This window comes from Mastigoproctus giganteus, chromosome 6 (assembly GCF_048544385.1).
Source record: "Mastigoproctus giganteus isolate SK-2022 chromosome 6, ASM4854438v1, whole genome shotgun sequence".
NCBI classification, from domain to species: Eukaryota; Metazoa; Arthropoda; class Arachnida; order Uropygi; family Thelyphonidae; genus Mastigoproctus; species Mastigoproctus giganteus.
In genome coordinates this window covers 159,380,149-159,392,471 of record NC_143580.1, presented here as the reverse complement: position 1 = coordinate 159,392,471, position 12,323 = coordinate 159,380,149, and the positions used below count along the sequence as shown (strand labels likewise).

The 12,323-nt window shown below is 34.9% G+C and overlaps 1 protein-coding gene across 4 annotated transcripts in view; it reads left to right on the top strand.

Moving 5' to 3' along the window:
* Positions 1-8,290, top strand: part of LOC150084697 (abscission/NoCut checkpoint regulator) — a 169,048-nt gene extending 160,758 nt beyond the window's left edge. For all 4 annotated transcript variants that reach the window (XM_090375430.1, XM_090375432.1, XM_090375433.1 and 1 more), the window contains exon 9: positions 7,889-8,290. In XM_090375430.1, the coding sequence (XP_090231556.1) occupies positions 7,889-7,970 (82 nt within the window). In that variant the 3' untranslated portion in view covers positions 7,971-8,290. The remainder of the gene's footprint in view (positions 1-7,888) is intronic.
* Positions 8,291-12,323: the final 4,033 nt, after the last annotated feature.

Below are 12,323 nucleotides of genomic sequence, written 5' to 3'. Positions count from 1 at the left end.
GCTGTTTTTCTTCGCATCCCTTGCCAAGGATCTCTCGTAATCTGCCTTCGCCTGCCTAACCTCCTTTGTAACTTGGTTACAGATCAACTTGTATCTATCATAGGCGTCCGTGTCACGTGTTAATTTGTATGTATCCCATGCATTTTTCTTCTCTGCCATATGCCTCATTAGTTCATCTGACAACCATTTAGGCCTAAACGTTGAACAATATCTCTTAGTTGGTATGTAAAGCCTAGTAGCGTCCACGATAAGTTCTTTGAATGCTTCCCATTTTGAATTTGCTGTTGGCAATATCATCAGTTGATCCCACTGTATAGAATTTAAATACTGTCTCAGTCCATTGTAGTCGCCTTTACGAAAGCAATACCCCTTCCCTTTACCCCTAATGGTAGTTACCTCTTTGAGTAACTCCCACTTCAGCACACTGTGATCACTGCCACCAAGTGGTTCATTTATCTGCAGATTCTTAATGCATGAAGAATCACTACTGATAATCAAATCAAGAGTATTACTCCCTCTAGTTGCCTCCCGAACATGCTGATGTAGAAAACAATCATCCAATAAATCCACAAAAGCCTTGCTACTGTGTGAGTGACCAGCCCCCAAATTCCAGTCAATATCTGGGAAATTAAAATCCCCCATTATAAGACTCTCTGATTTACTGGCCCACTCTATTTCTCCGAACAGTTTCTTATTATACTCATCAGAGTCATTAGGCCTATAGCACACTCCTACTCTCAATTTTGATTTACCTATGCTTATGTCACACCAAACTGACTCGACACTGCACTGTCCAGCGATGTCGACTGGCTTCACTTCCTTGGATTTTATGTGTTTTTTAACTAATAGCATAACCCCTCCTCCCTTCCTATCCTGTCTATCCTTTCTGTAGACATTGTACTCCCCAAATTCCAGTTCTGCATTTCTTATATCTGTGTGACACCACGTCTCTGAAATCCCCACGATATCTGCCTTTGATGTTTTGAGCAATACCTCAAATTCATCAAATTTATTTACTAAACTCCTAGCATTGGTGTACACACAAGTATACATGCACCTGTTCTTTTTCTTATTATTAGTGGAGTCCCACAGGGTTCGGTGTTGGGTCCACTGTTGTTTTGTATATTTATCAATGATATTGATGAAGGTATATCAGGCTTAGTGTCGAAGTTTCCAGATGATACAAAGGTTGGCAGGGTTGTTAATGACAGTAATGGCGGTGTGCTGCCGCAACAGGATCTAGAAAATTTGGGCAGATGGGCTGAGAAGTGGCAACTGATGTTTAACCTTGACAAATGCAAAGTCCTGCATATGGGTAGAAGTAACCCTAGAGAAACGTACCAACTATGTGGTACTACACAAAGTGGTAGAAAATGAAAAAGACCTGGGAGTAATTGTGCAGTCAGATATGAAGTTTTCTGAGCAATACAGACAGGCTGCCAGGGCAGGTCATGAGGTTTTGTCAATGATATATAGGAATTTTGCTAGCAGGGAAAAGGAGTGATTGTCCCTCTGTATAAGGCAATTTTCAGGCCACATCTTGAGTACTGCGTACAGGTCTGGATGCCTCATTTTAGGAAGGATGTAGATTTGCTTGAGCGTGTATAGAGAAGGGCAACAAAATTGGTGAGGGGAATGAAGGGATCATTCATTCCCCTCACCAATGTGATGCAGAACTTAAACCTCTCTTACCAAGAGAGGTTTAAGTTCTGCAAATTGCAATGGCTGGAGACTAGGCACCTGTGCGGTGACCTGATTGAGGTGTATAAGGCCTAGAATGGGTTGAGAATGCCGAATTATGATGGGATTCTTCCACTTGTTCAGATTATGAACCTAAGGGGGCATCAATTCAAATTAAGGAAAGACAGATGTAGAATAGATGTGCAGAAATTTGCCTTAAGCCAGCGGGTGGTTAATTTCTGGAACAATCTTCCATCTGTCGTTGTGGAAGTTGATAGGTTAAATAAATTTAAGAAGGAACTGGTCAAACATTTAGAGGGAATGGTTGTGTAAATTTTTTTTTTTTTTTTTTTTGGCTATGCTGCATAAGCCCATACACTTGCTTTCTTGCATCACATGCCACTACTACTACCACCACCACTGGGTCATCGTGTCCCTTTTATTATTATTATTATTATTATTATTATTAGTAGTAGTAGTGGCATATGATGCAAGAAAGCAAGTTTATAAAGCTTAAGACATAAAAGGGAAAAAAAACCATCCCACATCACCTGCTCATCCCATTCAATAATTTGTTTAGTTCTTCCTTGAATTTATTCAAATTACCCACTTCCACAACAACAGATGCAACAATCAACCACCCACTGGCTGAAAGGAAAATCTCTGCAAATTTATAAAGGACACTAAAAAAAAGTTGAAGCACATCATGTATGCATAACATCATCCCAAGCGTACATAATCATTGGAAACCAATGAGAGATAAAAAGAGACAAATGTCATGGAATTAGATTGCCAACTAATTGACCAATCACACAAATTTCTTGGGAAAGTTTGGCATGGCATTAAAAAAGTTGTTTAGTTAATTCCTGCCTTTCTCTTCATTACTGCAATCAGAGGTGGTGTTTTCTCCAATGGCCATGTTTCAAGATAAATTTTTGCAGTCCTCAATGCTCAATAGATGAAAAACTGACGTGCCAAATTTTAACAGTGGCATAACAGTTGAGTTTCTTTTCATGTAGTTGAAAAAATTGCCAGGCTTAATTGTAAAAATTTTGCCATTGTTAAAAATTTAGCACTTCAGTTCTCCATTACCTTTGAAGCAGTGGGCTGCAGAAATTTGCAGCGAAACATGGCTATTATGTGTGCAGAGATAAAGTCAGCTCGGGTAGCAAGAATGAACTATGCCCGACTTTCACATGTAAAACAGCTCCAGTCAAAAAAAGTTATGTTATGTGCTATTTAGAAATTTTTGGATGGTGACCCACATACAGAAACAAATGTTTCTGTATGTGGGTCACCATCATCAAAACAACATCACATTGTCATTACCAATGTATCAGTCACAATTTGTTGTTGTAGGGGCTTCATGCCGCATAAGCTACTTTGGATATAATGCGCCTGTCACAAGTTTATTAAGATACAGTAGAGTACATTTGTAAAGTGGTCAGTTTTAGATTCATTCCACATGAATGAGCTGACATTTCACTGCTGAGCGAGTGAAACATCAGTTCATTGGTATGCAGCTAACCAAGCAATGGGGGAAACCTTGTCAATAGATGACTGACCAGTCACACACATTCTCCATTTACTGAATGAATAGAGGGAAGCTGCTAATAGCAGGAAAGGAATCTGCCATGGTTTTCATAGTCTCTTTCTTTACCTTTGCTGAAAACTGTTCTTGTTTCATGGAAATTTTTGGTACATTGGCTACTCAGTTCTTAGTACTCCAGTTCATATGTTCATGGGGAAATCTGCATTTTGTGTAGAGAGAAAAACCCAGAATAGCTCTTGGGGGTATTCTACTCCCTACACCCAAGTTAGCTAACTAGAAACCTGATTGAGGTGGCCTTTAAAAATCAATCCGCCATCTGTTGAGACTCAAACCTGCACATAAATGACAAGTGGTGAAACCCTATACTTCCCCAGAAAACTAAAAAAAACCGAATATCTGTATGAATACAGTATCATCATCAACATGCAGTACACAAAAAACACATTAAGTAATGAGGTTTTCACACATATGAACAGTTAAGAAGATCCAGGACAATCTGCACACTGCAAATAAATGTGTTGAAATGTGTTATTGTCTGCATATATATACAAGTTCATCAATAGGGGCTCACATTTGGTGTGATCTCTCTCTTGCAGAAATTTTTTTTTTGCCTGGTGCAGCAAAAGCCTCAGACTTCCATGCACCATACGGCTGATGATAATGAAACATTCATCAGTATGTACTTAGGCGTGTGGTAATTGTCTTTGCATTTGAAATGCATTTATTTTTATCAATATTTCTGAGTGAAAATGTCAATTTTGAACATCATGCAATCATCAAATTTTGCCAATGTTTGAGAAATCTGCTTCTGAAATATTGGAAACGAAGAGTTAGGTTTATGTCAAGGATTGTCTGTTTTCTGTTATCGCATTTGATTAACATCATAGATTCAAAGAGGAAAGAGAAAGTTTAGTAGATAATGCCTGTCGTGGAATACATTTAACTACTCTTATAATTTTCCTGAAATTCACATTGAAGGAGGCTGTAAATATGTACATAGCTATCCCCCCGTTTGTCCGGGGGGGGATAGCTATGTACATATTTACAGCCTCCTTCAATGTGAATTTTCACCCTTTGTCACTAAGTAGAAGACAGATGGCCAAGTGAGGGAATGTTGTTTGCAATTTACATTGTTTATTATCATTTTTATTGTTGTTTTCATTATTTAGCATCATATTATTTTTAATACCATTTCATTAATATAACATTTATAGGCCTCCCAAGCTAAAGCTAGTTTACATTTGCTAACTTGGTAGCCTGGTCCATATATACCTAATTCCCTACAGATAAATACCATTTAATTAAATAAAATCAACCAATATAATTTCATGCACATATAATGTTTAATTGCTCTATGTACAATAGCATTAACGTTGCACAACTGACAAATACCTAATACAGGCATACCTCGAATAACGAATAGGATGCGTTCCACGAAATTACTTCGTTAAGCGAAACTTCGTTTTCAGAGGTAAAAATACTATGGCCGGAATAGGGATACGTTCCTACGTAAAGAAAATGAAAAGCTTTTTTTTCGAACAAAGAAAAGTTTTATTAAATAAACAGTCAACTTACATACAAAGTGAAATCACATTTTAAAATATGAGTCTAAAGTTGATTGCTTATGCTTTTTTTCTCTTTCATTTAACAATTGCCTATAGGAGTTATTGCATTTAACACTGATCGCTTAACAATAAAACTTCTTCCTAAATCAGGATCATTTTCACTAAAAAAATTTAAAACGTTTTCAATGTCATTTAAGCACCTTTTTAAATCTTTGGTTAACACTTTTTCGGCAGGAACTTCTTTAACTTCGTCTTCATTATCTTTGTCTTCGTTGCTAACAAGGTTTTCTAAATCTTCCACTGAAAAACCATCATCTTCTGCATTCAATAAATTTCTAACATCCTCTTCATCGACATTTTCGAAACCTATTGATTGAGCCACCTGGATAACTTCATTTATAATTTCTTGGATGTTATTTTATTCTTCTAGTACAACTTCTGGCCATATTTTGCGCCAAACCCCATTTAAGCATTTCTTAGTGACTTCTTTCCAAGAACTATCAATGTTTTCAATTGCGTTTCTAATGGTGTAGTTTTTCCAAAAAGTTTTAACTGTCATTTCCACTTTATCCTCTAGTTCAGTTAAATTGCTTAATGTTCAACGCAGACAATAAGCTTTAAATGATGCTATTATTCCCTGATCCCAATGGTTGAATCAGGGAAGTTGTGTTTGCTGGAAGAAACACAACTTTGACAGGAATGCATGTGTCCAACGTGTTAAGATCAGTATGATGTCCCGGAGCATTGTCTAACAACAAAAGAGCTTTTTCTTCAAAGTTGTTTTTTTGACAATACCGTTTTACTTCAGGACAAAAGTGGTTAACAAACCAATCAGTAAATAACTCCTTGGTAACCCACGCTTTTCTATTTGCTTTCCATATTACAGGTAAATTCATTTTTATGTTACCTTTTAACGCCCTCGGATTTTCTGAATGGTAAACTAATAACAATTTTAATTTATAATCGCCAGAGGCATTTGATCCAAAGAGTAACGTTAAACGGTCTTTGGCTGCTTTGAACCCAGCAGCTCATTTTTCTTCAATAGAAATGAAGCTTTTTGTTGGTAGCCGTTTCCAGAACAAACCACTTTCGTCAACACTGAACACCAAATTTGTTGGAAAATTTTCACGTTCAATTATTTCCTTTAGTTTTTCTGGAAACTTATTTGCAGCTTCTGTTAATTTTACACTATGAATCCTGGCCCGTTTTTTAAATTTCTCAAACCAACCACGAGAAGCCCCAAAGGTTTCCGTAATTTCTTCAGTTTGTTTAGATTTCAGGTGATTAAACTGGAATATTTTTTTTTATGTTAAATGGGGCTTGAAATTGCGGACTTCGTTATATCAAAGCTTCGTTATCAGAGGTAACGTTAACTGAGGTATGCCTGTACTGTAAACTTGACCAGATATCATTATCATAATCTTCAATAAGAACACAATATATATATATATATATATCCAATATGTTAAATTAAATAAAATAAAACATAAGCCAGTAGTATGGCAAAGAGTGTTGTCTGTTCTATATTTTATTTCTCACTGCATAAGGACCACCGCCGTGCAAATCCTCTGCATTGGTGGATCGATCGGAGGAGGGAGGGTGAATTGGTACTTCGATCTTTTCACCATGGCGACGATTTGTATAGCGATTGAAATGCAGCGATTCCATGACCATTATTGGCCTCGTGGTCCTCTGTCGATATGGGGCATGATGGTCAGTCTATTTTATTTTAGTTTATTTTGATTTTGTTATCGTCTGGTAGTTCCTTTAACCCTCTTTTGGTGATATTTCACGTCTTTCGGAACTGGTACCTCTGGGGGGTACCGCTAAATTAATAAATAATTGGCATTAGTCTAAATTTTGTATAGTTTTAATTGGATTAAAAGTTCGAAATTATGTAAGGGTTTACGGGCTACTATTTATATCTATTCTTTTTTTTTCGTTCGATTGTTTATTTGGGTTATTTTTATGCTAATTTTCGCTCTACAGTTTTTGCCATACTACTGGCTTATGTTTTATTTAATTTAATTTAACATATTGGATGTATTTCAGCTTCATATGGAGGAATTGCACGTCGCTGCCTCTAATGAATGCTTAACTATTTATTTACTTATTTCATTATAATTTAATTTTATTTAATATAATTCAATGATAGTTTATATTTCGGCTTCATATGGAGGAATTGCAAGATGCTGCCTCTAATGAATGCTTAATTATTTATTTTATTATAATTTAACTTTTGTCAACATTTAATATAATTCAACAGTAATGGGTCGATATGCTAATTTAGCAACGCCTGTGCCGCCATCTATTTTCCTTTTTTTTTTCTATATAAGCTGATTCAGCTTACAGTATGTCAGTGGTGTGGCTCTGCTCTAGAGTGCTGTCTGTTCTATATTTTATTTCTCGCTGCATAAGGACCACCGCCGTGCAAATCCTCTGCATTGGTGGATCGATCGGAGGAGGGTGGGTGAATTGGTACTTCGATCTTTTCACCATGGCGACGATTTGTATAGCGATTGAAATGCAGCGATTCCATGACCATTATTGGCCTCGTGGTCCTCTGTCGATATGGGGCATGATGGTCAGTCTATTTTATTTTAATTTATTTTGATTTTGTTATCGTCTGGTAGTTCCTTTAACCCTCTTTTGGTGATATTTCACGTCTTTCGGAACTGGTACCTCTGGGGGTACCGCTAAATTAATAAATAATTGGCATTAGTCTAAATTTTGTATAGTTTTAATTGGATTAAAAGTTCGAAATTATATAAGGGTTTACGGGCTACTATTTATATCTATTCTTTTTTTTCGTTCGATTGTTTATTTGGGTTATTTTTATGCTAATTTTTGCTCTACAGTTTTTGCCATACTACTGGCTTATGTTTTATTTTATTTAATTTAACATATTGGATGTATTTCAGCTTCATATGGAGGAATTGCATGTCGCTGCCTCTAATGAATGCTTAACTATTTATTTACTTATTTCATTATAATTTAATTTTATTTAATATAATTCAATGATAGTATATATATATATATATATATATATATGTTGCCTGTAATGTCTCTATGATGATATTTTTATCCCTAGATCATGCCATGACAGCCTGGATAGTAATGATCATCCAACACTTCCATTCAAGCTCACCAGTATTTCAAGTGATGCAATATAAGTATAAATGAAAAAAAAAAAAAAAAAAAAAAGAAGAAAAAGAACTTCAGATTAGAAGAAATCTTTCTGTTATGCTGAGTACTGACTAATAGCCAGCAATTTATCATTATTTTATATTAAGAAGGAATGAAAGCTTAGCTTTGTGATTGATTCTGAGTGAATAAATGCTTTGTGGTTTATTCTGAGTTTCCTGAAGGAATAAACTTATGCTCTGGATAGCACAAGGCCAGGAGGGCCTTGTGCTGTCCAGGTCATTTAAGTTTGAAGTACCTATATATATACCTTCTCTTATAATAAACTGATGTTTATTTATTCTTTTAATATATAGTTCATTAATTGCTTATCTAGCACCATCATTTCAGGTTTTGGACACCATCAGAAAGGGCCATGGAAAATGTCAGTTACAGAAATGCAGCAGGTATAAATGAAATCAGACCTGAAATACTGAGAGTTGTAGGCTAAATAGTATCATGATGGTTATATCCATTATCTAAAGGTCATTTTCTGAAAGACAAATTCCAGAAGATTAAAGCAAAGCAATTGTACCAATATGTAAAAAAAGGTAAAGAAAGCTGAATGTCAATTACAGAGGACTCACTACTTATATTATTTGGTAAAAAGTATGCAACTATCTTACAGACGATGGCTAGAAGTATTGTGAAACTTAATTTTTGTGAAGAATAGTCAAGTTTTAGGCCAAAGAGAGGCTGCCAATATTACATATTCACACCAAGACAAACTAAAAAAAAGTAATAGGATATATAAGAACTTGTATTCAGAATTTTTTTTATCTTGAAAAAAGCATATGTTAAAGTACTTAAATATCTACTCTTTCAAATTTTAGAAAAATATGGCTTCAAAATAATCTTTTTTTGGGGGGGGGGATAAATTTATATAAAAATGGTAGATCTGAAGTGAGTATTGAATGGAACATTGTAAAATGGTTTACGGTTAAACTTGGAGTGACATAGAGCATAGTAAGTTACTGACCATGTTAATGTGGGAGATGCCGACCGGGCTAGCCGGGTGGGTAAAGTGCCTTCCTGGCAACCCAAAGGTCGCGGGTTCGAATTCTGCCTCGGGCTTGGATCAAAGTACTGCAAAAACCTTGGGAGGTGCATTATGGCTACAGAAGCCTATGTGCCAACAACTACCAAAAAAAAAAAAAAAAAAAAATGTGGGAGATGTAAAAATTGGATCATTCATGCATGTACTTCAATAAACTCTGAGTAAATTAGAAAAAAGGTTGTGGAGAATGTAGCATGAAAATTAGTTACATAAAAGTAAGTTATGAAAGACTAGGAAAATTTAGGGTAGATTAATAAAATAGCCAAAAAATAACAGAACAAGTAAATTTATCTATTTAGGAACAATTACTAATGAAGATAGACAGTCAAGGAAATGAACAAAGTAATAAGTAAATCAGAAAGTGCAGGAAGCCAATTAAACAAAATTTATTAGGAGCAAAAGCGTATTTTCTAATTCAGTAAGGATAGTAACCGTAATTACATATTATTCGAATTAGCTGTTTATAATATAAGTCTGTTAATAACTGTTAGAATCTTCAGAAATCAAGAGTTTAATAAAAATAAATGGAATTAATAGATGGAAGCAGCAGAAAAGTCATATTAAAAATCATAAAATATAAGAACGAGGTTCAGTATGTTTTAAAATTATAAATAAATCAAAAAATGAATGAGAGGTTTACCTCAGCAGTTTCTTGCAAAATGCTTCACTACTAACACGCTCTATTATACTGCATACTTATTATGCTTAAATATACTTATACTTAAATATACTTTTTAAGTACAAATTTAAGTTTAAATATACTAAGTTTATTTAGCTATTATACTATTTAAGTTTAAATATATTAAGTAAATTATACTTAAATATACTTATTATACTTTAGTATAATAAGTATATATACATTTAAGTAAACTATATTAATAAGTAAAGATACATTTAAGATACTTAAATGTATCTTTCCAGAAGATTTTCCTTTGGGTGTAAAGATACATTTAAGTATCTTAAATGTATCTTTACACCCAAAGGAAAATTGGTGATCCAACATATCTGGTATCAATAGTTTCAGAACTCCAAACCTGACCCAAAGAATATGTTAAATCAGGGTTTCCCAAAAACTTTTTCAAGCATGGACCGGTATTTGCAGATTTTCTTTTTTTTCACGGCTCACCTATAGCTATAAATTAATGTATTTTCAATAATTATATTCATAGGTTCAGGAAATAATGACACTACCATTAGGACATTTAACTATCAGTAATAATGCAATTAAGTATTCATTAACATCAGTAAATATAATTAAAAGATAGGTAATTCATTTCTTTATCAAATGTTTACATAAAATCGACATTGTTAGGATAGGAAATAAGGAAATTTTTTTTTAGTTTTATGTAGGTATATTTCAAATAAGTTGTTCACTGACCACACTTTGGGAAACCCTGCATTAAATCACCAACCAATACCATCAAGCAAAAAAAAAAGACATTAGCATCATTAAATTAAATAAAAACAAATTCGAATAATATGTCATTACGGTTACTATCTTTATTGAATTAGAAAATATAAGAACAACAAGGCTCAGTATCTGTTTGTTCCACAAAAATGGTCAAATATTATTCGAATTTGTTTTTATTTACTATAATGATGCTGATGTCTTTTTTTCACTTGTTGTTAATGGTTGGTGATTTAATGTATTATTGTGGTCAAGTTTGGAGCTCTGAAACTATTGACACCAGATACATTCGATCATTGATTTTCCTTCGAGTATAAAGATACATTTAAGTATACTTTGAGGCTGTCACAGACATCCTCACAGATATGTCAGACAAGCTGTGCTTGCTACCTGGGAGTCTAAAACGCTGATGGAACTGATATTCGAGTGACATTCAAGTCAAATGGACCCAATTTCAGTGAAGCCCAGATGGTCTGTGGCAGCCAGATCCTCTGCTGGCACCTTCACAATGGTGGGACTGTTAGTTATCCTGGGTATAACTCCCATGCACAAGCACACTGTGGGTGACCATCCAAGTGTGGACCAACGTAAACTGTCGTGCCCACACCGCATGGAGGAATGCCGTCCCTCTGTGTTACCAGACAATACTAGGTGGTAGATGACTCTCATCAACCGGTGCAATACCACCACTTTGCTTATTGGAGGCTTGACGTGGTTGAACCCGTGTTTAGTCTCCAGAGCTAAGTTCCGGTCAACCCTCCACCATCTCTTCCATCATGCAGTATGATTGATGTCTTTTGAGGTTATGATAAACACCATGGCAAGATCCAAACTTCCTTACATTTTGAGGGTACAGCTCTAAAGCGGCGTTTGCAGGCCAGCCACTAGTTAGTATACCGGACCAAACCTGTTGGTAACTCTCTAGGAGGCTTCCAAATCAGCTAGTGTATAATCTTGCTGCCTCTACTCTGCCAGATAGGGAGACTGAATAGTGTCTAATCTCTAAAATCATTAATCTTTATTTCATATTTTACCAGAAAACTTAAATGTCTTATTCGGGTTTTCACTGTCTTGCCACAGAGACAAAAGTTCTTTTATATTCCACGATTTTGGGTGGCATATATTTAAAATTTCTTATTGTCAGTGGTATCATTATTTAATTTAAAATCACTCTGTTGCATTAATAACTTGTCACAAGGTAATTTTTTAAATGTGTTCTTACTTTCAGTTCCTTCAAATTCTTTTAACTTCATGTTCTCAATTTTAGCTTCATAATTTTTCAAATTAGCAATAGTATTGATTGTTTGGAATAATTAATTTATCTGCTTTTACCAGTGATTCTGTTAAAGTTTCTGAAAGGTAAGAGATCTCCTGCTGGATGTCGATCATTAGTGCTAAATTGTTAAGAAATTCCAGATTTAAAAGTCGATTTAATAATCCAGAAAATTTAACTTCTGATTCAAAATGTTTGCACAAAGCAGGATAATTCTTCCAACCCACAATTGCCATTCGCAATCTACTCATTGTAGTCCAAACACATGACCGATATTTATAGTTTCCACATCAAGTTCTTTAGCAATCATCCTTAATTTGCACTGGTTTTTTGGAGATTGGTGATAGTTTTTTTTTAAATTATTGCCTGTATGCCATTATATTTTAGAACATTTTCTACACAGTGAAAGCCTTGACGAAGTTTCAAAATCTGCCAACATTTCATCTTCGTAAAGTTTACTCAATATCTTAGTTGCCTCAATTCCCCCCCCCACGTTGCTACTGTCACTAGTTCTTTGAATACTGTGCAAAATGTCGGAATCACACGGATATTCAGCTGCTGTGACTATGTAAACACAAAAAGGAAAAATTTACTGGAAGGTGTGG